The sequence below is a fragment of the Lissotriton helveticus genome, chromosome 4_1, assembly GCF_964261635.1.
Source record: "Lissotriton helveticus chromosome 4_1, aLisHel1.1, whole genome shotgun sequence".
Taxonomy (NCBI): Eukaryota; Metazoa; Chordata; class Amphibia; order Caudata; family Salamandridae; genus Lissotriton; species Lissotriton helveticus.
The window spans coordinates 79938836-79964282 of NC_136063.1; the positions used below are offsets into that span (position 1 = coordinate 79938836).

At 52.3% G+C, this 25447-nt stretch overlaps 1 protein-coding gene across 1 annotated transcript in view; it reads left to right on the top strand.

Moving 5' to 3' along the window:
- LOC144826963 (E3 ubiquitin-protein ligase TRIM39-like) overlaps positions 1-25447 on the top strand; it is a 52911-nt gene that overhangs the window by 15073 nt on the left and 12391 nt on the right. The window contains exons 3-4 of the mRNA XM_078685426.1: positions 8210-8440; positions 12476-12498. Coding sequence (XP_078541552.1) covers positions 8210-8440; positions 12476-12498 — 254 coding nt within the window. The remainder of the gene's footprint in view (positions 1-8209; positions 8441-12475; positions 12499-25447) is intronic.

A 25447-nucleotide genomic window follows, 5' to 3' on the forward strand; every position in this document is an offset into this window, starting at 1 on the left:
AGGTCTGTACCGGAATGTTGGAGAGGGAGCTTTTTCTGATTCAGCTTCTGGGGATGCGGGCGTTTGGGCTTGTAATTGGAAAGCGGAGCGTAAGCTTCATGACGGTTGGTGGAAGTTGAGGCAGTGGTTTATGTAGGCGGGTCCTTGTTTGTGTAGGGTTTTGTATGCGTGGGTCAGCAGCTTGAATTGGCATCTCTTCTGTATTGGGCGCCTGAGGTGAACTGTGATATGGGTTCTTTGGGGGAGGTTGAGGATGAGTCTAGCTGCAGCGTACTGTATGGTTTGAAGTCTTTTGTAGGAGGTGTGCAGCAATTCCTATGTAGAGAGCGTTTCCATCATCCAATCTGCTGGTGATGAGGGCCTGTGTCATGGTACATCTCGTGTGCAGGGGTAGCCAATTGAAGAATCCCCTTAGAATTTTCAGCATGAGGAGGTAGGCAAAGGAGACGACGTTGATCTCTGATTTCATGGTGAGTTTGTTATCGGGACGATTCCGAGGTTTTAGGCTTGATTGGTGGGGGTGGGTGTGATCTTAGGTTTGGGAGCCACCAGAAGTTGTTTCAGGAGTTACTGTTGTTGCTGAAGATTAGTATTTCCGTCTTGTCCGTGTTGAGCTTCAGGCAGTTGTTCTTCATCCAGTCGGAGACGCTAGTCATGCATTTACGGAAGATGGTCCTGGTGGAGGTTGGGACATTGGTGAGGGAGAGGATTCGTTGGGTGTTATTTGCGTAGGATATGATGTTGAGTGCGTGTGCTCTGACGATGTTGGCCAGTGAGGAAATATAGGCGTTGAAGAAAGTAGGGCTGATTGATGAGCCCTGGGGTACGCCGGATGTGAAGGGTGGTAAGCAGACCCTCCCACCTCAGTGTGCGATATTTACTTGACTTGTGGGTGTGACGGTTGGTGTTGTTGGATTCTATGATGCCCTTGCTAGGATACTTAGCAGTTACTAAATATGTATATTTTTCATGTATTGGAGTGATACATAATCCATTTATATACTTACTCTTCTATGTCTGTATATTTCAAAAACTGATATCAATAAAAAGTAAAAAAAAAAAAAAAAAGGTGGTTTGGCGGACCCTCTGTGTCCGTACGGTGAGGAAGGAGACAACCCATTTGAGCACCTCCCCTTCTATGCCGATGTGGAGTCTTTCGATCAGAGTATGGTGGGATATGGTGTCAGAGGGTATATCAGAGCCACTGATGCTCACTGGTTAAGAAAGATTCCTATGTCATCAGTGGCTGTGATCAGGGCAGTTTTGATGTTGTGATTGTTGCAGAAACCGGCCTGGGAGGCGTTGAGTAGCTGGTTCTGCTCAAGGTGTTTTGTGAGTAGCCTGTTAATAGAAACTTGGCTGGGAATAGGACTAAGGTGATGGGGTGCAGTTTTTGATTTCGCTGGGTTTGGCCGAGGGCTTTTTAAGTTGTGGTTTGACTCCGGCGTGTTTCCAAACATCGGGAAACATGGCCGTGGTGATTGAGGTGTTGAGCAGGGCAGTGAGTTCCTGGCCAATCGTGTGTCTTCCGTGGTTGAAGATGTGGTGTGGGCATGGGTCTGTGGGAGATCCTGAGTGGATAGACTTCTTGATGGAGATGGTGTCCTGGGTGGAGTGCTGGTTCCAGGTGGTCAGTCGGTGGTTTGTGATAGTTGCGGTCATGTTGTGTGGGTCGAAGAAGTCTGTAGGTATGGGTTGGATTCTCAAGCCTCTGTATAAGGTTGCAATCTTGTCATGAAAGAAGTCTACTAGGTTGTCAGAGAGCTCTTGTAAGGGGGTGATGTTGTTTTTGCTAGCCAGGTTGGAGAACTCTTTGACGATGTTCAATAGTTCTTTGCTGTTGTTTACGCTGGTTTTGATGCTTTCAGCTAGGGCATTCTTCTTCATTGCCCTCAGTAGGTGGTGATAGAAGTTGAGGGAGGTCCTGATGGCTGTTCTCTGTCGGAGGTGTCCTTGCTTGCACACCATCTCCTCTTCAGTTGTTTGCTGTCTCGTTTTGCTGTTCTGAGTTCTTGGGTGTACCAACGGGCCTGTTTGGAGGATCTTCTGTGTCTGTTGCTCTTGATGGGAACAAGGCTGTCGGCGCAGTTGGTGATCAAGGTGTTGACGTTTTTAATTCCCTGGTCCAGGTTGGTAGCTGCAGCTGGACTGGAGGTGTTGATGGTGCCTGTTCAGCTCCTGCCTCTGTGGGGGCGCTAGCCATCTTTGGGGGGGCGGTGTGGAGGCTGTAGATGCTGAAGTGGACGATGGAGTGCTTAGTCCATACGAGTTCTGTGACGTGGCTGTGATTGAGGCAGTCGCTAGAAGTGAAGATGGGATCCAGTGTATGTCATGAGGTGTGCATGGGGTCGTGGACAGTTTGGGTGAATCCGAGGCTGTTCATACTGTTGAGGAGGTGGGCGATGTTGTTGAGGTCGCAGATGAAAATGTAGTCCTTGGAGTACAGGACGAGGGGCACTACGAAGTCGGCGATGGTGTGCACAAGCCTCTGATTGTTGACTTGCCATTCGTGTGTAGCTCGAAGTTGAGGTGTTCAATGGGAGTGGTGGTATTGTCAGTGATGGTGGTGCACTGGACGGTCTCTTAGTAGATGATGGCTAATCCTCCTCCTGGCTTGGTGAAACACGGTCCTTGTGAGTGCTTTTGTGTCTGTTGGTAGTAGCTGTGGCAATGTTGGGGACAGATGACTGGTTAAGCCAGGTCTCAGTGAGGAAGTACATGTCAAGTGTGAGAGTGACGATGAGTTCCCACAACTCGGAGGAATGCTTGCATATCGAGCATGTGTTGAGGAGTAAGCAGTGGAGCCGGTGGCCAGCTTCTGGTATGGGGTGACGAGAGGTCAGTGTGGAGCTCTGCAATGTGATCGTGGGTGTGCAGGTGCAGGAGAAGGTGTAGCTGGCGCAGGAAAACAGTCCTACCACAGAATCTGGTGCAGTGCAGCATCATTGTTCGTTTGGGCGTCCGATGTACATTGCGCGGAGGATGGCGGCATTGTATCTGCCGGGCCAGTCGTGGACGGGCGCAAAAGGATTTCCCTTAGCGGTGCTGCAGCCTTTATTATCAAGACAGGGATGACCTCTTTTTCTGTTTCTATTCTCCCTTGCCATAGAACCTTTGGCAACCTGGAACGGAGTGATGGTTTGTAAGGTAATTTCAGGAGCATTATGGGGATCTGTGTGGGTGGACAGTGGACAGCCCAGTGAGGTGCTGCTTGCAGTGCACAGCGGAGTGGGTGGGCTGTGTGGCGGGCTGTGCACAGCTCCTTGGAGGGCTGTAAGGACTGTGTGGGTGGACAGTGCAGAGCTCATTGGGGGATATCTATGTGCTTGGGCATTACACAGCTCAGCGAGGGGCAGTGCTGGTGGGCACTACACAGCTCAGCTGGGAGCTGTGCTGGGGTAGTTCACGTCTCTATGTTGCAGAGGTGGGTACACAGTGCACAGCTCAGTGGGGGGCTGTGTTGCTCAGAGGTGCACAGATCAGTGGGGGGCTGTATTTCTGGGGATGTACAGCTCAGTGGGGGTGGCTGTGTGGCTCGATGTGCACAGATCAGTGGGGGGCTGTGTTTCTGGGGATGTACAGCTCAGTGGGGGTGCTGTATTGCTCAGATGTGCACAGCTCAGTGGGGGGCTGTGTTTCTGGGGATGTACAGCTCAGTGGGGGGGCTGTGTTGCTCAGAGGTGGACAGCTAGTGGGGGAGGTAGGTGCACAGTGCACGGCTCAGTGGGGAGCTGTGTTGCTCGGAGTTGCACAGCTCAGTGGGGGGGCAGTGCTGGAGGGCGTTGCACAGCTCAGCGGGGAGCTGTGGTGGTAGGAGGGGCACAGCTCAGTGGGGGGGCTGTGTTGCTCAGAGGTGGACAGCTAGTGGGGGAGGTAGGTGCACAGTGCATGGCTCAGTGGGGAGCTGTGTTGCTCGGAGTTGCACAGCTCAGTGGGGAGGCAGTGCTGGAGGGCGTTGCACAGCGCAGCGGGGGCTGTGGTGGTAGGAGGTGCACAGCTCAGCAGGGAGCTGAGGTGGTGGAAGATGCACCGCTCAGTGGGAGGCTGTGATGGTAGGAGGTGCTCAGCTCAGTGGGGGCTGTGCTGTTCGTGAGAGATGCACAGCTCAGTGGGGCGCTGTGGTGGTAGGAGGTGCACAGCTCAGAGGGGCGCTGTGGTGGTAGGAGGTGCACAGCTCAGCGGGGCGCTGTGGTGGTAGGAGGTGCACAGCTCAGTGGGGGGCTGTGCTGTTCGTGAGAGATGCACAGCTCAGTGGGGCGCTGTGGTGGTAGGAGGTGCACAGCTCAGAGGGGCGCTGTGGTGGTAGGAGGTGCACAGCTCAGCGGGGCGCTGTGGTGGTAGGAGGTGCACAGCTCAGTGGGGTGCTGTGGTGGTGTGAGGTGCACAGCTCAGTGGGGGGCTGTGTTGCTCTGAGGTGCACAGCTCAGCGGGGAGCTGTGGTGGTAGGAGGTGCACAGCTCAGCGGGGCGCTGTGGTGGTAGGAGGTGCACAGCTCAGTGGGGTGCTGTGGTGGTAGGAGGTGCACAGCTCAGTGGGGTGCTGTGGTGGTGTGAGGTGCACAGCTCAGTGGGGGGCTGTGTTGCTCTGAGGTGCACAGCTAAGCGGGGAGCTGTGGTGGTAGGAGGTGCACAGCACAGTGGGGGGCTGTGGTGGTAGGAGGTGCACAGCTCAGTGGGGGGCTGTGGTGGTAGGAGGTGCACAGCTCAGTGGGGGGCTGTGGTGGTGTGAGGTGCACAGCTCAGTGGGGGGCTGTGGTGCTGTGAGGTGCACAGCTCAGTGGGGGGCTGTGGTGGTGTTAGGTGCACAGCTCAGTGGGGGGCTTTGGTGGTAGGAGGTGCACAGCTCAGTGGGGGGCTGTGGTGGTAGGAGGTGCACAGCTCAGTGGGGGGCTGTGGTGGTAGGAGGTGCACAGCTCAGTGGGGGGTTGTGGTGGTGTGAGGTGCACAGCTCAGTGGGGGGCTGTGGTGGTGTGAGGTGCACAGCTCAGTGGGGGGCTGTGGTGGTGTTAGGTGCACAGCTCAGTGGGGGGCTGTGGTGGTAGGAGGTGCACAGCTCAGTGGGGGCTGTGGTGGTAAGAGGTGCACAGCTCAGTGGGGGGCTGTGGTGGTAGGAGGTGCACAGCTCAGTGGGGGGCTGTGGTGATGTGAGGTACACAGCTCAGTGGGGTGCTTTGGTGGTAGGAGGTGCACAGCTCAGTGGGGGGCTTTGGTGGTAGGAGGTGCACAGCTCAGTGGGGGGCTTTGGTGGTAGGAGGTGCACAGCTCAGTGGGGGGCTGTGGTGGTAGGAGGCGCACAGCACAGTGGGGGGCTTTGGTGGTGTGAGGTACACAGCTCAGTGGGGGTGCTTTGGTGGTAGGAGGTGCACAGCTCAGTGGGGGGCTTTGGTGGTAGGAGGTGCACAGCTCAGTGGGGGGCTGTGGTGGTGTGAGGTGCACAGCTCAGTGGGGGGCTGTGGTGGTAGGAGGTGCACAGCTCAGTGGGGGGCTGTGGTGGTGTGAGGTGCACAGCTCAGTGGGGGGCTGTGGTGGTAGGAGGTGCACAGCTCAGTGGGGGGCTGTGGTGGTGTGAGGTGCACAGCTCAGTGGGGTGCTTTGGTGGTAGGAGGTGCACAGCTCAGTGGGGGGCTGTGGTGGTAGGAGGTGCACAGCTCAGTGGGGGGCTGTGGTGGTGTGAGGTACACAGCTCAGTGGGGTGCTTTGGTGGTAGGAGGCGCACAGCTCAGTGGGGGGCTGTGGTGGTAGGAGGCGCACAGCTCAGTGGGGGGCTGTGGTGGTAGGAGGCGCACAGCACAGTGGGGGGCTTTGGTGGTGTGAGGTACACAGCTCAGTGGGGTGCTTTGGTGGTAGGAGGCGCACAGCTCAGTGGGGGGCTGTGGTGGTAGGAGGCGCACAGCTCAGTGGGGGGCTGTGGTGGTAGGAGGTGCACAGCTCAGTGGGGGGCTTTGGTGGTAGGAGGTGCACAGCTCAGTGGGGGGCTTTGGTGGTAGGAGGTGCACAGCTCAGTGGGAGGCTGTGGTGGTGTGAGGTACACAGCTCAGTGGGGTGCTTTGGTGGTAGGAGGTGCACAGCTCAGTGGGAGGCTGTGGTGGTGTGAGGTACACAGCTCAGTGGGGGGCTTTGGTGGTAGGAGGTGCACAGCTCAGTGGGGGGCTGTGGTGGTGTGAGGTGCACAGCTCAGTGGGGAGCAGTGGTGGTAGGAGGTGCACAGCTCAGTGGGGTGCTTTGGTGGTAGGAGGCGCACAGCTCAGTGGGGGGCTGTGGTGGTAGGAGGTGCACAGCTCAGTGGGGGGCTTTGGTGGTAGGAGGTGCACAGCTCAGTGGGGGGCTGTGGTGGTAGGAGGCGCACAGCACAGTGGGGGGCTGTGGTGGTGTGAGGTGCACAGCTCAGTGGGGGGCTTTGGTGGTAGGAGGTGCACAGCTCAGTGGGGTGCTTTGGTGGTAGGAGGTGCACAGCTCAGTGGGGGGCTTTGGTGGTAGGAGGTGCACAGCTCAGTGGGGGGCTGTGGTGGTGTGAGGTACACAGCTCAGTGGGGTGCTTTGGTGGTAGGAGGTGCACAGCTCAGTGGGGGGCTGTGGTGGTAGGAGGCGCACAGCACAGTGGGGGGCTTTGGTGGTGTGAGGTACACAGCTCAGTGGGGTGCTTTGGTGGTAGGAGGTGCACAGCTCAGTGGGGGGCTTTGGTGGTAGGAGGTGCACAGCTCAGTGGGGGGCTGTGGTGGTGTGAGGTGCACAGCTCAGTGGGGGCTGTGGTGGTAGGAGGTGCACAGCTCAGTGGGGGGCTTTGGTGGTAGGAGGTGCACAGCTCAGTGGGGGGCTGTGGTGGTAGGAGGTGCACAGCTCAGTGGGGGGCTGTGGTGGTAGGAGGTGCACAGCTCAGTGGGGGGTTGTGGTGGTGTGAGGTGCACAGCTCAGTGGGGGGCTGTGGTGGTAGGAGGTGCACAGCTCAGTGGGGGGCTGTGGTGGTGTGAGGTGCACAGCTCAGTGGGGGCTGTGGTGGTAGGAGGTGCACAGCTCAGTGGGGGGCTTTGGTGGTAGGAGGTGCACAGCTCAGTGGGGGGCTGTGGTGGTGTGAGGTGCACAGCTCAGTGGGGGCTGTGGTGGTAGGAGGTGCACAGCTCAGTGGGGGGCTTTGGTGGTAGGAGGTGCACAGCTCAGTGGGGGGCTGTGGTGGTGTGAGATGCACAGTTCAGTGGGGGCTGTGGTGGTAGGAGGTGCACAGCTCAGTGGGGGGCTTTGGTGGTAGGAGGTGCACAGCTCAGTGGGGGGCTGTGGTGGTGTGAGGTGCACAGCTCAGTGGGGGGCTTTGGTGGTAGGAGGTGCACAGCTCAGTGGGGGGCTGTGGTGGTGTGAGGTGCACAGCTCAGTGGGGGGCTTTGGTGGTAGGAGGTGCACAGCTCAGTGGGGGGCTGTGGTGGTAGGAGGCGCACAGCTCAGTGGGGGGCTTTGGTGGTAGGAGGTGCACAGCACAGTGGGGTGAGGTTGTGTGCCGTCAGGTAGGTGTCTGCACTCCAGTCACCTGTTAGGCTTGTACTTATAATCAGATTTCCTTCTCCCCTGCTGACTGATTCCCTTTCGGGCACATTTAGATAGGAATAAACATGACAGGGAGGATGGGTTTGACAGTTGTTGCACAGTGGACATAGGAACATGACTGGCTGCATCCAATTTACTCCAGGCCTGGGGGAGCTCACAGGGACCTGCCTGCTTATGTAGGGCTAGAGGGTGCATTTGGTGTTATTTTGGTTTCAATGTTTGCTTCTCCATTCTCAAGCTATTTGGCCGTTGGAAGTGTTAGACCCATATTGGACATGCCAACAGATGTTCATCGCTACATCTGTATTCACATCTCAGTCTAACACTGACGTCACTGAGCTTCCCAGTCACTGGCCTTATCCCGCTCTCCGAGCAGACAGATCGCTGATTCTCATTGGTTCATCATCCATCCTTCCTACCAATGGGTAATCAGTGGGAGGGAAGAACAAAGGCAGTAGAAAGGAAGGTAGGACGAGTGCGCAGCCGAACAAAACACCTTTGTCTTGCTTACCTTTAGCTTCACACCTCCCTTGCCCCCTAATATGGCACCAGTCCTAGTTTGGTGTCTGAATGATAGCCTTGTGCCAAATGCCCCCATCCCCAGCTTGCACCCTAAAGATGGTAGCGCTCACTGAAAGTTTCCCAGAATCTAACCATCGTTTCTTTGATGCTGACAGAACAAGGTGAGAGCTGAGAAGCAGAACATTGTGTCTGAGATTGAAAAGCTGCGTCAACTCCTGAGAGATAAAGGGCAGACACTGTACAGGAGACTGGAGGAGGTGGAGAAGAACATTGCCATAGCAGAAAATGCAAGTATCTCCAAACTGTCCAATGAGATCACCTCGCTGAATGCCCTGATAACAGATCTAGAGAAGAAATGCAAGGAACCAGCATTGGACCTTCTGAAGGTGAGACCCTGTTTGGTGGATACGAGACAATACAGACGCACTACATTCCTATGCTGTGAGGTGTTGAATGTAAGTGGGGAACAGGCATGATCAACAGACGGGCTTAATTTACAGTGACCTCCTGTATTCTGACAACCCAACAAAACGTACAGACAAGTTCAACTAACAACTAATCCGCCTGTTCTGACAGCCCAATGCAATCTTTATACTGAAACTGACAGTTTCTGCATAGAGACAGTTTCTGCATAGAGACAGTTTCTGCATAGAGACAGTTTCTGCACAGAGACAGTTTCAGTATAGAGACAGTTTCAGCACAGAGACAGTTTCAGTATAGAGACAGTTTCAGTATAGAGACAGTTTCAGTATAGAGACAGTTTCAGTATAGAGACAGTTTCAGTATAGAGACAGTTTCAGTATAGAGACAGTTTCAGTATAGAGACAGTTTCGGCACAGAGACAGTTTCAGCATAGAGACAGTTTCAGCACAGAGACAGTTTCAGCACAGAGACAGTTTCAGTATAGAGACAGTTTCAGTATAGAGACAGTTTCAGTATAGAGACAGTTTCAGTATAGAGACAGTTTCAGTATAGAGACAGTTTCAGTATAGAGACAGTTTCTGCACAGAGACAGTTTCAGTATAGAGACAGTTTCAGTATAGAGACAGTTTCAGTATAGAGACAGTTTCAGCACAGAGACAGTTTCAGTATAGAGACAGTTTCAGTATAGAGACAGTTTCAGTATAGAGACAGTTTCAGTATAGAGACAGTTTCGGCACAGAGACAGTTTCAGCATAGAGACAGTTTCAGCACAGAGACAGTTTCAGCACAGAGACAGTTTCAGTATAGAGACAGTTTCAGTATAGAGACAGTTTCAGTATAGAGACAGTTTCAGCACAGAGACAGTTTCAGCACAGAGACAGTTTCAGCACAGAGACAGTTTCAGCACAGAGACAGTTTCAGCACAGAGACAGTTTCAGCACAGAGACAGTTTCAGCACAGAGACAGTTTCAGCACAGAGACAGTTTCAGCACAGAGACAGTTTCAGCACAGAGACAGTTTCTGCATAGAGACAGTTTCAGCATAGAGACAGTTTCAGTATAGAGACAGTTTCAGCATAGAGACAGTTTCTGCACAGAGACAGTTTCTGCACAGAGACAGTTTCAGTATAGAGCCAGTTTCAGCATAGAGACAGTTTCAGTATGAGACAGTTTCTGCATAGAGACAGTTTCAGCATAGACAGTTTCAGCATAGACAGTTTCAGCATAGACAGTTTCAGCATAGACAGTTTCAGCATAGACAGTTTCTGCATAGAGACAGTTTCTGCATAGAGACAGTTTCTGCATAGAGACAGTTTCTGCATAGAGACAGTTTCTGCATAGAGACAGTTTCAGCATAGAGACAGTTTCTGCACAGAGACAGTTTCTGCACAGAGACAGTTTCTGCACAGAGACAGTTTCTGCACAGAGACAGTTTCTGCACAGAGACAGTTTCTGCACAGAGACAGTTTCTGCACAGAGACAGTTTCTGCACAGAGACAGTTTCTGCACAGAGACAGTTTCTGCATAGAGACAGTTTCAGTATAGAGACAGTTTCAGTATAGAACAATATACTTGTACACTGACAGCTTGACACTTAATAAAGAACATGATAGGCTGAGCCATTTGCCTCCATTCAGGATATCAGTCTGTTCTGTATCATGTGACCTCTTTACGGATAATTTAACGACAACAAGGGACCCCAAAATTAGTCAGCAGGGACCATGGGGAGCATACTTTTATCAAAACAACATCGGTCCCCAACATTGAGAAATTTCAACACAAGGATAAAATATAGACAGAGTCAATCTATATTTTTAGAAAGGCATGTCCAGCCGGACAGTGGTCTTTCAGAGATTTTACTCAGAATTCATGTATTCAAATCACATAGAAATACCTTCCAACAATCAACCAGTGTGGACCACAAGCCTGTGTCCAGTACTAACAGAGCAGGTACAAAGGGTTGATGTAGACTTTAGTGTGACCAGTGACTGGTGTTGCGCCGTTCACTGGTCACACTAAAGTCACTGTTTCCTTACAATGTTCTTTATCATGCAAACGCTGTTTTTGTACTTAATGTGAATATTTCCTCTTCCCCCCTTTTAGGCATTTAGAGGCTTAATTACCCTAAGGCTTTTCATTGTATCTGTCCTGATGATGGACCCTGAGATTTAATAGGGGTCCGAAACGCCGTCGACTTTAAATGCACTGAAACCGAATTGTGATTACTACTGAATGTCAAGTGCATGACTGTAATACTCTGTACAATTGTATTGTTGATAGAGTAACTTGTTTTCGCCTTACAAAGCCCTTCTTTGCTGTCTACATCAACCCTTTGTACCTGCTCTGTTAGTACTGGACACAGGCTTGTGGTCTGTGTCATGTGATCCTGTTCAGAATATCAGACTCTGCTATCCTGTCACCAGATTCAGAATATCTGACTTTGCAATGTCAGGCGACCCTACTCAGAACACTGCATTCTCTGCTGCACAATTTCACCCCTTTGCAGAATATCAAATACTGCAGGCTGTGCTGTCCTGTGAAGGCACACACAATATCACAGACTCTGCCATGCTATGTGGCCCCGTTCAAAATGTCACAGATGGTGCGGTGCCACGTCACAATATTTAGAATATCACAGATTGTGCCCCGTCACGTGACCTCATTTGCAGGCTGGGCTGCATCATTTAACCTTTTGTCCTTCTTCATGTAATCCCACTCAGAATATTACAGACTGTGTCATGTGAACCCATTCAAAACAAGCTGCACTGCGTCACATGACCCCGTGGAGAATGGTGCCCTGTGCTGCGTCACCTGACGCCATTCAGAATACCTGTGAACACATTAAGGGGAGTGAAGAGGTGCTGTAGCCCTCACAACAGACCTTTACACAATCTATAGATCCCAACTTGATTGAATCAATCTAAGAACCCTCCCGTTGACCTAAGGAGAAGAGAATCCTTTTGCTTTACAGAACTCTCCCGCACCAGGGGCACCCCCGGATGTCCTGCTTTATCATAGAGATCGTCCCTGTTGTGTTGTGGAACGGGGCGTGCTACAACCTGTGAAATGTACAGGAGCACTTTATTGGAAAAGGTATAGGGTAGCGAGTAGGGGTAGGGTTACTCTTAAACCCCTTCGACGCTCATGACGAGCTCAGCTCGTCATTAGGTACGCCTGTCGTACGCTCATGACGAGCTGAGCTCGTCATGATACGCGGGATTTGCGAATCTTTAGCGCACAGCGGGAAAACGCTCAGCGCGGATGGTGTTAAAAATACGTGCTTGGACCCCTTCCCATTTGTGAATGCAGTGGAAACCATTTTTAGGGGCAGGCAGTGGCCCCAGTGGCCACTACCTGCCCTTAAAAAATGAAACAAAAACGTTGCATTTAAAAAAAAAAATGCAGCCTGTTTTCCTTTAAGGAAAACGGGCTGCATTTAAAAAACAAAACTGCTTTATTGAAAAGCAGTCCCAGACATGGAGGTCTGCTGAGCCCAGCAGGCCACCGTCCCTGGGAGGGTCAGCCATTCCCAATGGGGTCACAAATTGCGAGTGGCTCATTAATATTCATGAGCCTCGCATTTTGCAACTACATTGGGATTCGCTAACAGTGCCTCTCACACTGTTGTACATTGGCTTTGCGACTCGCAATTTGGGAGTCGCAAAAGCCAATGGTTATACGTCTGTCCCTATAATACATGACACATTCAGAATATATCAATCTGTACTGTCATCTGTCCTCATTCATAATTTAAAAGCTCTGCTGTCTTATGGGCCCATTTGGGATATCACAAACTGTGCTGTGTCACATGACCCTATTCAGAATATCACAGACTGTGTGTGTTGAGGTGTGAGACCCGCCCCCAGTGTCTCCTGGGGTGAGACGCTTGAATGTGTGGTTACATTAACCTGAATTGCACAACTAATTCCTAAACTTCTGCAAGAATTTAAAATCTGTTACAGAAACTGATGTCCTCCTACATTTTCTTCTCTTTTGCAGGATGCCAGAAGCACCCTGAACAGGTAAGGTTGGTTTATTGCCCTCCTCTCAGTGTGTAAGGAGCAGGCCTGGCTGCAGTGTGGAAACGTCAGTACTGAGCTCGCACAAAGCCACGTTGCTGCCAGAGCAATATCATATCATACAATTTTTATATGTAGATCACCTCATAGCTACTCTCCTGACTTTTAAACAGTGTTGAGGCCCCTCGACTTGTTCTAAAAACATCCACTGTCTTTAAAAACTCCTTCACATTCTAAGAAAGTTTAGTTGAGTTGACAACGAATGACCGCGAGGCTTGAGGGGCCAATTCACAGAAGGCAATTAGTAGTCATAAGTTAGGATTTTGTCTTAAGACAAACTTAAGTTTAACTTAGGACAAAATCCTAATTTAGGACAAAATCCTAACTTAAGATAAAATCCTAATTTAAGACTACTAAATGCCTTCTGTGAATACCAAAAGTAGTAAGTTTAGGATTTTGTCTCAGATTAGTTCTGTGAATCGGCCCCCTAGTATTCTGAAAATACCCCCTGAGCCCAGGGAAACTCTTGTGTCCACATAAAGACCTTTTATCGCCTGGACCTGCTCCAGCACGGTCGCTCCCCCCACGCTCCCTGATCCCAGCTCCTGCTCGTGCTTTGGCTTGCTGGTGGTATCGTTAACTGGATTGCTTATTTTTACCCGCATTATATTTAACTGGCATCGCGCTTCTGTAGTGTGCATTTGGCGGTGCATTTGTGCTCATTGTGTATTTACATTCTAACTGAGCTGCATCGTAGCGCGATTTTTGAACATACTACCTCACCTGAAATTGCAAGCACGCTCTGCTGTACTTTGCAGCGCGACACTTGCTGAGGCTTTATTTACTTCCTGGGACTTCGTCTGTGCCCCCGGTGCCGTGGTGCATCTGCTGCCCCTGCCTTGCTCTCCCTTTGACCCTCCATTTTGTTTAGGTGTTCCCTGGCCCGCCCCTCCTCCCCGCTACCGCATCCCAGCTGCTGCCCCTCCCACCCACGAATAGAGGGCTCCCTACCTCCTGTGACGTGCTGTGATCGCCTGGACCTGCTCCAGCACGGTCGCTCCCCCCACGCTCCCTGATCCCAGCTCCTGCTCGTGCTTTGGCTTGCTGGTGGTATCGTTAACTGGATTGCTTATTTTTACCCGCATTATATTTAACTGGCATCGCGCTTCTGTAGTGTGCATTTGGCTGTGCATTTGTGCTCATTGTGTATTTACATTATAACTGAGCTGCATCGTAGCGCGATTTTTGAACATACTACCTCACCTGAAATTGCAAGCCCGCTCTGCTGTACTTTGCAGCGCGACACTTGCTGAGGCTTTATTTACTTCCTGGGACTTCGTCTGTGCCCCCGGTGCCGTGGTGCATCTGCTGCCCCTGCCTTGCTCTCCCTTTGACCCTCCATTTTGTTTAGGTGTTCCCTGGCCCGCCCCTCCTCCCCGCTACCGCCTCCCAGCTGCTGACCCTCCCACGCTCCGCCCCCCCACACTCCATTTATGGACAGATGGACCTACGCGCAGCGTCCACGCCAAAGGTAAGCCCGTCTACGCCCATCCGCGCCTGGACCGCGCCCAGAGCCAGACCCCCTGGTCCCCGCTTCACCCACCCTCCCCGCATTACATACGACGCCTCCTCCCTCTTTGCACTCAACCCCGGCCGACTCACTAACTGCGCCCAAGCAGCACCAGGACACACCCATGGACCCTTCACCTGCCACTCCTGCAAATTTACCTGCGTCAAGTCCCATAACAAATCCACAAACACCAAACAGAGCCAAAACCAACCACCTAAAATGCATCCTTCTCAACACCCGCTCGGTTCACAAACACGCCATCGACCTTTGGAATCTACTCGACACCATTTCTCCGGACATCGCCTTCCTAACAGAAACCTGGATGAATGCCTCTTCAGCTCCAGACATCACCATTGCCATCCCGGACGGCTACAAGATCATCCGTAAGGACCGCCCCATCCAAACAGGAGGAGGCATCGCCATCGTCTACAAGAATACCATCCGTGTCTCAACCAGCTCAGATGACAACCTCGCTATCGCCGAACACCTTCACTTCCAGATCCACACCGACCCCAAGACAACACTTAGGGGCACCCTCCTCTACAGGCCACCAGGACCCCGTACAAAATTCAGCGAAGACATCACTGACTTTATCACCCCACACGCCCTCCCTTCAGAAGAATACATTCTACTGGGAGACCTCAATTTCCATCTGGAAAAGAGCAACGACAGTAACACCACCACCCTTCTGGACAATCTCGCCAATCTCGGACTCAAACAACTTGTTAACACCCCCACACACTATGCAGGACACACACTCGACCCTATCTTCACTTCCAGCAAGCATATCTCCTTCACTCATACCACCCCCCTCCACTGGACGGACCACAGCTGCATCCACTTTATTTACAATAAGACCTCGACCCACAACCACCCTCAACCAACTCTGCGAAGAAATTGGAACAAAATCACCATCGACCAGATCTCAACATCGCTTCTTCAAAAACCCCCTGCCTATTCAACAAACCCTAACCAAGCCACCATCAACCTCACACAATGGTTAACCCAAACGGCTGACAAATTAGCACCCTTGAAAAAACATCAAACCAAGCAAGGTAGCAAGAACGCCCCCTGGTTCAACGATAACCTTAAGAAATCCAAGAAGCTCTGTCGTTCCCTTGAGAAAACTTGGAAAACAGACCCAAACACTATCACCCAAGCCGCCTTCAAAAACGCCACCCGCAAACACCACCAACTAATCCGGACAGCCAAGAAATCAGCGCTCAAAGACCGACTAGACAACAACGCCCACAAAAGCAAGGAACTTTTCAACATCATCAAAGAATTCACCAACCCCACCGCCAGCTCTAACAACATCACCCCCTCTCAAGTCCTCTGCGACTCCCTTGCCTCATTCTTTCATGACAAAATCGCCGACATCCATAACAGCTTTGACAACACACCTGTAAACCAATCCACCCCACTCACCTCCGAACCGTTACCTCCTCCGAATATCCTTCTCGAATGGAACCCAATCACCACAGAAGAGACCATTCGCCTGATGAACTCCATCCACTCAGGATCCCCTACAGACCCATGTCCCCATCACATCTTCAACAAAGCAGACTCCATTATCGCACCCCATCTCCGAGATGTCATCAACTTCTCCCTTAACTCCACCACATTCCCAGATAGCTGGAAACACGCCAAACTCAGCGCCCTTCTGAAGAAACCCACAGCTGACCCCACCGAACTCAAAAACTACCGCCCCATCTCGCTCCTCCCATTCCCTGCCAAAGTCATTGAGAAAGCCATTAACAATCAGCTCGCCACCTTCCTCGAAACTAACAAATCACTCGACTCCTCACAGTCTGGCTTCCGAGCCAAACACAGCACCGAGACCGCCCTCATCGCAGCAACAGACGACATCCGAACACTACTGGACAACCGAGACACAGTCGCCCTTATCCTCCTTGACCTCTCCGCAGCCTTCGACACAGTCTGCCATAGCACCCTGATACAACGCCTCAGAAACATCGGAATTCAAGGAACAGCATTGGACTGGATCATTTCGTTCCTCGCTGGAAGAACTCAGAGAGTCCGCCTCCCCCCTTTTAAGTCAGAGGCCACCGAAGTCATCTGCGGCGTCCCGCAAGGATCATCACTCAGCCCCACCCTCTTCAACGTCTACATGAGCCTCCTCGCAACCATCGCACGTCAACACAACCTCAACATCATCTCCTACGCTGATGACACTCAGCTGATCCTCTCACTCACCAAAGACCCAACCACCGCCAAAACCAACCTACACGAAGGGATGAAAGAAGTAGCCGAGTGGATGAAGCACAGCCGTCTGAAACTGAACTCGGACAAAACGGAAGTCCTCATCTTAGGCTCATCCCCTTCCGCCTGGGACGACTCTTGGTGGCCAACGGCCCTAGGAAAAGCCCCCATACCGACGGACCACGCACGGAACCTGGGCATCATCCTGGACTCCTCACTCTCGATGACCAGACAAGTCAACGCCGTCTCATCTTCATGCTTCAACATCCTACGCATGCTCAAAAAAACATTTCACTGGATCCCCACCGAAACAAGAAAAACGGTCACCCACGCACTGGTTACAAGCCGTCTGGACTACGGAAACACCCTTTACGCCGGTTCCACCGCGAAACTACAGAAAAAACTCCAACGCATCCAAAATGCTTCAGCCAGACTCATACTAGACATCCCCCGCACAGACCACATTTCCGCTCACCTGAAAGACCTTCACTGGCTCCCCGTCAACAAGAGAATAACGTTCCGTCTCCTCACCCACGCACACAAAGCCCTATACGAACTTGGACCTGATTGTCTCAACACGCGCCTTTCCTTTTACACCCCCACCCGTCAGCTGCGTTCGTCCAACCAAGCCCTCGCCGCTGTTCCGCGCATCCACAAAGCCACCATGGGAGGAAGATCCTTCTCCTGCTTAGCGGCAAAGACCTGGAATTCCCTTCCCATCCACCTCCGCCTTACTCAAAACTACCTAGCCTTCAGAAAACAACTTAAAACATGGATATTCGGTAAGTAAACTCCCCCCCCCCTTCCTCAAGCGCCTTGAGACCCTATAGGTATGTAGTGCGCTATATAAATTCTGACTTGACTTGACTTGACTTTTATCCACAGAAACGACCTCAAGTTTTTCACAAACCCAGACTCCTCAAAACACCCCTGCCAATCCTCAAATGCCCCTCTTGTGATTTTAAACATCATTGGAATTGTCTGAAAACCACACCCTCTCTTGAACCGGTCTCATCCTTTAGTAAGGAGCCTTTGTAGGGCCGCAGAGGGTTACAGCCCTAGTTTTGTCTTTAGTTTAAGGAGCACACATAAGGTATTGCTTGAGGCTATCTGACAGCAAGTGGCCCTAGTACACAGAGTTAAATTACTAATAAAAAATTAAAGTGAGCACAATTTTCAAAGGTATTCTGGGGCATTATCAACTATATGAAAGAAACAAATTCAGAGATAATGATGGGTATAGTAGAAAGACTTGCGGTTGGCAAAGTTATGCAGTTGCCGAGTTACAATATTTTAATACATTTGTTATTCAGACATAAAATGTCACATTCAGAGGTTTATACGTAATGGTACTTTCCTCACAGATGCTTTATGTTCGTAAGGCTGCTCCGACACATTTCACCTGCCTGTGATTAACGCTCAGGCTTTGCCAAGGGAAAAGCTTCAGAGCAGTTATTTACATTTAAAACATACCTCTACTTTAATGGTGAAATGCTCACCTAACACATGTGTAATGCACTGTACAGCAAGCCGTCAGTTAGGCCCCAGTGAGGGCATCAAAAGAAAAATGTTCATTCAAATGAGAAGTGCATGGGGTGCAGCAGTTGCTAAAAAAAAAAGAAAAAAAGAGACCATGTAAAATGGGAATATATTATGTTGGTATCAGTGTAAAAAAGATGCACATGAAGTAATGGCACTTGAAGATATTGCTCGTGAAAGTAGCAGTTAAGATATCCTGCATGTACAAAAACTTACATCACAGAAAGACGTTCCTACCTCACTCTGAGTCACAATGACATGTATTTGTCCAAAATACAGCAATAAATAAATCTAATGGTCATTCTAAAAGAGTATACTTTATAGTTTCTCCATTGATCTGCTCATGGTCTCAGATTGTGTTCCTTTCATATTCCCCATAATATTTTTTTTAATTTGTGCTTACTTTTTATTTCCTCATTCTTTACTAAGTTCTCTGTGGCCCTCAGAGGTCTCTTCCCTTCTCATAAACCTCACTGTTACGCAGATCGTCTCCTAGTCCTAAGAAACATTTCTTCATCCCTCGTTGACTTCCCTTCAGTCCTCAGCATCCTCAGGGGTCAGCGCCAAATCAATTGTCAGACCCTTCAAAGTGTTTGTGAACCCTCCCTTCTGGCAACAGAGAAGGGAGGGGAGAGATCGACCAAAATATTCAGGCAGAGAGAGGATGTAAAAAGAGAAAGAGAGGTAGAATAAGAGACAAAGGATGTTGAACAGGAAGATAATGAGAGGAAAGAGAGATGCAGATGGAGGCGAGAAGAGGTGAGTGAAAGAGACACAGGCTGGAATTGGAAAGGGGCATCTGCTTGTTAGCAGCATTTCTGGAGTTGCCCTGGAGTGAAAATCTGGTGGATATGGTTTAGGATTATATCAAAGCAGACTGGGTCCTAACAGAAGGGCTAGCCCTATGATGCTTCTCAGAATGGCACCTGGGAGCAGTTCCCAGCAACAACAAATAAAAGAAAATCTGTGGGTCCATCTAGTGAGGTGTTAGAAGCACTCATGTAGAAGTAGTCAATCCAAAGTTCCTAGCCTTGAAACAAGGCATCTACAAACAGAAAAGAGAAATTCTCTCACACACGCTGTATAGATGCCCACAAATGGTTCACTTCTGACCTAAAAAAATTAAAACTTGAATTACGTCAGAAAGAAAGGAAATGGAGAACAAAATACACCATGCAAGATAAGGAGGAATTCTCCACAGCCTGTAGGGAATATAAGAAAACTATCCTAAATAGCAAAGCGGCTTACTTCTCTACGAAAATATTAAACTCCCAAAACAAATCAAAGGATATTTTTAAAATAGTGAATGATCTATGTAACAGCGAGAGAACGGCACCCACCCAGACCCCTACCGAGGAGCTCTGTAACTCACTGAATAAGTTTTTTATAGACAAAATCTCTGCTATTAAGAACAGCATCCCTAATCCTCTCAGTCAGGAACCATTGGACAACATATGTAATAATCATCTTACTCTTGATGCCCTCCCTCCTATTGACCCGAAAACATTCTCGGAGCTTCTGTCTCGGGTCAACTCCGGGTCGCCGAACGATAGCTGCCCACCACATATTATGAAAGAGGCCTTCTCGGCCCTACCCCAGAGCATTCTCCCCTTCCTTAATGAATCTCTTGCACAGGGCAAGGTCCCTTGCTCCTTTAAAAATGCAACGGTCGTCCCACTCCTTAAACCTGGGGAGCCCCACGGGCCCGTCCAATTACCGGCCCATCTCCCTTCTCCCCTTCATGGCCAAAATACTAGAGGCTTATGTGTCTAGATGTCTTTCGAATTTCATCGAACACTCTGACTATCTAGAACCTAACCAAGCTGGCTTCCGCCCGTCACACTCAACAGAAGCGGTGATCCTCGCAGTTCAGGATACTCTTAGAATCAATGCGGACAAGGGCAACCACCAGGCCCTGGTGCTCCTGGACCTGTCGGCCGCGTTCGACATGGTCGACCATAACATACTGTTGAACCGTGTCGAACAGGCTGGCCTCAGGGGATCCTTTCTCAGTTGGATAGCTTCCTTCATCACCGAGCGGACGCAATCAGTAAGACTTTACCGCCCGAGACTCTCTTCCCGCTGTGGGGTCCCTCAGGCATCACTGTTGCCACTTCTATTTAATTTATTCCATAGACCCCTGATATACTCCCTAAAAAATCGCAAGATTACCATTTTCAACTACGCTGATGACCTGATAATACCTCTGAATTCCCCAGACTCAGCGGCAGAGTTCCGGGCTACTATGTCCCATATACGGAGTTGGATGGACCTGAACCATCTTAAACTAAATCCAGGCAAGACAGAACTAGTACTGCCTGGGAAGAGTGAGCTCAGTTGGGGCCCGCATTTCTGGCCGACTGATATGGGCTCTTCTCCCACTGATTCCCCTTCGGTAAAAAGCTTAGGAGTCATCCTCAGCGCCGACCTGTCGCTTAAAGGACAGGTGGGAGCTGTCGTCTCCTCTAGCTTTTTCCAACTTTGGAAAATTAGGAAAATTGCACACCTGCTGACTCACGCTGCACTCATACAGGTAGTGATAGCCCTGGTACTCTCTCGTCTGGATTTCTCGAACGCCCTATATCTTGACCTGCCACTGGGCTTGATAAAACGACTGTAGATGGTCCAAAATCAGGCGGCAAGACTCATTTGGAAACAACCCAAATAGCAGTCAGCTAGACCAGGTATGTCAAAACTACACTGGTTACCGATGGCCCAAAGGGTTGCATTTAAGACGGGTTGCATTGCATTCAAGGCATTGCACAGCAATGGCCCTAAATTTGTAAGAAACATGATCAAAAACTACAAACCCCAGCGTAACTTATGCTCTGCCCATCTTCGCTTGGTAGCTATTCCATCGTTTATACGAAAAAGGCAAGGACAAAGCTGCTTCTCCTATCTAGCTGCTACTCCCTCCCCTTGTCACTTAGGAACGGTGACAATCTCTTGGTCTTCAGGAAGTCCCTGAAGACGTGGTTGTTCAAGGAAGCATACGCTTAGGGATTGGTTTTGTCTCTCTACAACAGCACCATGAAACCCACGGGTTTACGTGCGCTCTACAAATGGTTATTAACATAACATAACAAACAGAATTTGCAGGAGGGTCAAAAGTGCAGGAGCTTAGAGACTCCAAGATCCAAGACCTCAGAGACTTCAATGTGCAAGACCTCAAAGCCTGCAAGCTGCAAGACCTCAGAGACTCCAAGGGGCAGGACCTCAGAGACTGCAAGGTGCAGGACCTCAGAGACTGCAAGGAGCGGGACCTCAGAGACTCCAAGGTGCAGGACCTCAGAGACTCCAAGGTGCGGGACCTCAGAGACTCCAAGGTGCGGGACCTCAGAGACTCCAAGGTGCGGGACCTCAGAGACTCGAAGGTGCAGGACCTCAGAGACTGCAAGGTGCAGGACCTCAGAGACTGCAAGGAGCGGGATCTCAGATACTGCAAGGTGCAGGACCTCAGAGACAGCAAGGTGCAGGACCTCTGAGACCCCAAGGTGCAGGACCTCCGAGACCCCAAGGTGCAGGACCTCAGAGACTCGAAGGTGCTGGACCTCAGAGACTGCAAGGTGCAGGACCTCAGAGACTGCAAGGTGCAGGACCTCAGAGACTGCAAGGTGGAGGACCTCAGAGACTGCAAGGTGCAGGACCTCAGAGACTGCAAGGTGCAGGACCTCAGAGACTGCAAGGTGCAGGACCTCAGAGACTCGAAGGTGCGGGACCTCGGAGACTGCAAGGCGCAGGACCTCAGAGACTCCAAGGTGCAGGACCTCAGAGACTGCAAGGTGCAGGACCTCAGAGACTCCAAGGTGCGGGACCTCAGATACTGCAAGGTGCGGGACCTCAGAGACTGCAAGGTGCAGGACCTCGGAGACTCCAAGGTGCGGGACCTCAGAGACTGCAAGGAGCGGGACCTCAGAGACTCGAAGGTGCAGGACCTCAGAGACTGCAAGGTGCAGGACCTCAGAGACTGCAAGGAGCGGGACCTCAGAGACTCCAAGGTGCAGGACCTCAGAGACTCCAAGGTGCGGGACCTCAGAGACTCCAAGGTGCCGGACCTGAGAGACTGCAAGGTGCAGGACCTCAGAGACTGCAAGGCGCAGGACCTCAGAGACTCCAAGGCGCGAGACCTCAGAGACTCCAAGGTGCGGGACCTCATAGACCCCAAGGTGCAGGACCTCGGAGACTGCAAGGTGCAGGACCTCAGAGACTCCAAGGTGCGGGACCTCAGAGACTGCAAGGTGCAGGACCTCAGAGACTGCAAGGTGCAGGACCTCAGAGACTGCAAGGTGCCGGACCTGAGAGACCCCGAGGTGCAGGACCTCAGAGACTGCAAGGTGCAGGACCTCAGAGACTGCAAGGTGCAGGACCTCAGTAACTCCAAGGTGCGGGACCTCAGAGACTGCAAGGCGCAGGACCTCAGAGACCCCGAGGTGCAGGACCTCAGTAACTCCAAGGTGCAGGACCTCAGAGACTGCAAGGTGCAGGACCTCAGTAACTCCAAGGTGCAGGACCTCAGTAACTCCAAGGTGCAGGACCTCAGAGACTGCAAGGTGCAGGACCTCAGTAACTCCAAGGTGCGGGACCTCAGAGACTGCAAGGCGCAGGACCTCAGAGACCCCGAGGTGCAGGACCTCAGAGACCCCAAGGTGCAGGACCTCAGAGACTGCAAGGTGCCGGACCTGAGAGACCCCGAGGTGCAGGACCTCAGAGACTGCACGGTGCGGGACCTCAGAGACTGCAAGGTGCGGGACCTCAGAGACTCCAAGGTGCGGGACCTCAGAGACTCCAAGGTGCCGGACCTGAGAGACTGCAAGGTGCAGGACCTCAGAGACTCCACGGTGCGGGACCTCAGAGACTGCAAGGTGCGGGACCTCAGAGACTCCAAGGTGCGGGACCTCAGAGACTCCAAGGTGCCGGACCTGAGAGACTGCAAGGTGCAGGACCTCAGAGACTGCAAGGTGCGGGACCTCAGAGACTGCAAGGAGCGGGACCTCAGAGACTCGAAGGTGCAGGACCTCAGAGACCGCAAGGTGCAGGACCTCAGAGACCCCAAGGTGCGGGACCTCAGAGACTGCAAGGTGCGGGACCTCAGAGACTGCAAGGTGCAGGACCTCAGAGACTGCACGGTGCGGGACCTCAGAGACTCAAAGGTGCAGGACCTCAGAGACTGCAAGGTGCCGGACCTGAGAGACTGCAAGGTGCAGGACCTCAGAGACTCCAAGGTGCAGGACCTCAGAGACTCCAAGGTGCAGGACCTCAGAGACTCCAAGGTGCAGGACCTCAGAGACTGCAAGGTGCGGGACCTCAGAGACTGCAAGGTGCGGGACCTCAGAGACTCCAAGGTGCGGGACCTCAGAGACTGCAAGGTGCAGGACCTCAGAGACTGCAAGGTGCGGGACCTCAGAGACTGCAAGGTGCGGGACCTCAGAGACTCCAAGGTGCGGGACCTCAGAGACTCCAAGGTGCAGGACCTCAGAGACTCCAAGGTGCGGGACCTCAGAGACTGCAAGGTGCAGGACCTCAGTAACTCCAAGGTGCGGGACCTCAGAGACTGCAAGGTGCGGGACCTCAGAGACTGCAAGGTGCGGGACCTCAGAGACTGCAAGGTGCGGGACCTCAGAGACTGCAAGGTGCGGGACCTCAGAGACTGCAAGGTGCGGGACCTCAGAGACTGCAAGGTGCGGGACCTCAGAGACTGCAAGGTGCGGGACCTCAGAGACTGCAAGGTGCGGGACCTCAGAGACTGCAAGGTGCAGGACCTCAGTAACTCCAAGGTGCGGGACCTCAGAGACTCCAAGGTGCAGGACCTCAGAGACTGCAAGGTGCAGGACCTCAGAGACTGCAAGGTGCGGGACCTCAGAGACTGCAAGGTGCGGGACCTCAGAGACTGCAAGGTGCAAGACCTCAGAGACTCCAAGGTGCAGGGCCTCAGAGACTTCAAGGTGCGGGACCTCAGAGACTGCAAGGTGCGGGACCTCAGAGACTGCAAGGTGCGGGACCTCAGATACTGCAAGGTGCGGGACCTCAGATACTGCAAGGTGCGGGACCTCAGAGACTGCAAGGTGCGGGACCTCAGAGACTGCAAGGTGCGGGACCTCAGAGACTGCAAGGTGCGGGACCTCAGAGACTCCAAGGTGCAGGACCTCAGAGACTCCAAGGTGCGGGACCTCAGAGACTGCAAGGTGCGGGACCTCAGAGACTCCAAGGTGCAGGACCTCAGAGACTCCAAGGTGCAGGACCTCAGAGACTGCAAGGTGCAGGACCTCAGAGACTGCAAGGTGCAGGACCTGAGAGACTGCAAGGTGCAGGACCTCAGAGACTGCAAGGTGGAGGACCTCAGAGACTGCAAGGTGCAGGACCTGAGAGACTCCAAGGTGCAGGACCTCAGAGACTGCAAGGTGGAGGACCTCCGAGACTTCAAGGTGCGGGACCTCGGAGATTGCAAGGTGCGGGACCTCAGAGACTCGAAGGTGCGGGACCTCAGAGACTGCAAGGTGCGGGACCTCAGAGACCCCGAGGTGCAGGACCTCAGAGACTCCAAGGTGCAGGACCTCAGAGACTGCAAGGTGCCGGACCTGAGAGACTCCGAGGTGCAGGACCTCAGAGACTCCAAGGTGCAGGACCTCAGAGACTGCAAGGTGCCGGACCTGAGAGACCCCGAGGTGCAGGACCTCAGAGACTGCAAGGTGCGGGACCTCAGAGACTGCAAGGAGCGGGACCTCAGAGACTCGAAGGTGCAGGACCTCAGAGACTGCAAGGTGCAGGACCTCAGAGACTGCAAGGTGCAGGACCTCAGAGACTGCAAGGAGCGGGACCTCAGAGACTCGAAGGTGCAGGACCTCTGAGACCCCAAGGTGCAGGACCTCAGAGACTGCAAGGTGCAGGACCTCAGAGACTGCAAGGTGCGGGACCTCAGAGACTGCAAGGTGCGGGGCCTCAGAGACTGCAAGGTGCGGGACCTCAGAGACACCAAGGTGCGGGACCTCAGAGACTTCAGGGTGCGGGACCTCAGAGACTGCAAGGTGCAGGACCTCAGAGACTGCAAGGAGCGGGACCTCAGAGACTGCAAGGTGCGGGACCTCAGAGACTGCAAGGTGCGGGACCTCAGAGACTCCAAGGTGCAGGGCCTCAGAGACTGCAAGGTGCAGGACCTCAGAGACTCCAAGGTGCAGGGCCTCAGAGACTGCAAGGTGCGGGACCTCAGAGACTCCAAGGTGCAGGACCTCAGAGACTCCAAGGTGCAGGGCCTCAGAGACTGCAAGGTGCGGGACCTCAGAGACTCCAAGGTGCGGGACCTCAGAGACTCCAAGGTGCAGGGCCTCAGAGACTGCAAGGTGCGGGACCTCAGAGACTCCAAGGTGCCGGACCTCAGAGACTGCAAGGTGCGGGACCTCAGAGACTTCAGGGTGCAGGACCTCAGAGACTGCAAGGTGCGGGACCTCAGAGACTGCAAGGTGCGGGACCTCAGAGACTGCAAGGTGCAGGACCTCAGAGACTGCAAGGTGCGGGACCTCAGAGACTGCAAGGTGCGGGACCTCAGAGGCTCCTAGGTGCTGGACTGCCGAGACTCAAGGACAGGACCTCAAAGAGTATAAGGGGCAGGACCCGAAAGCCTCTAAA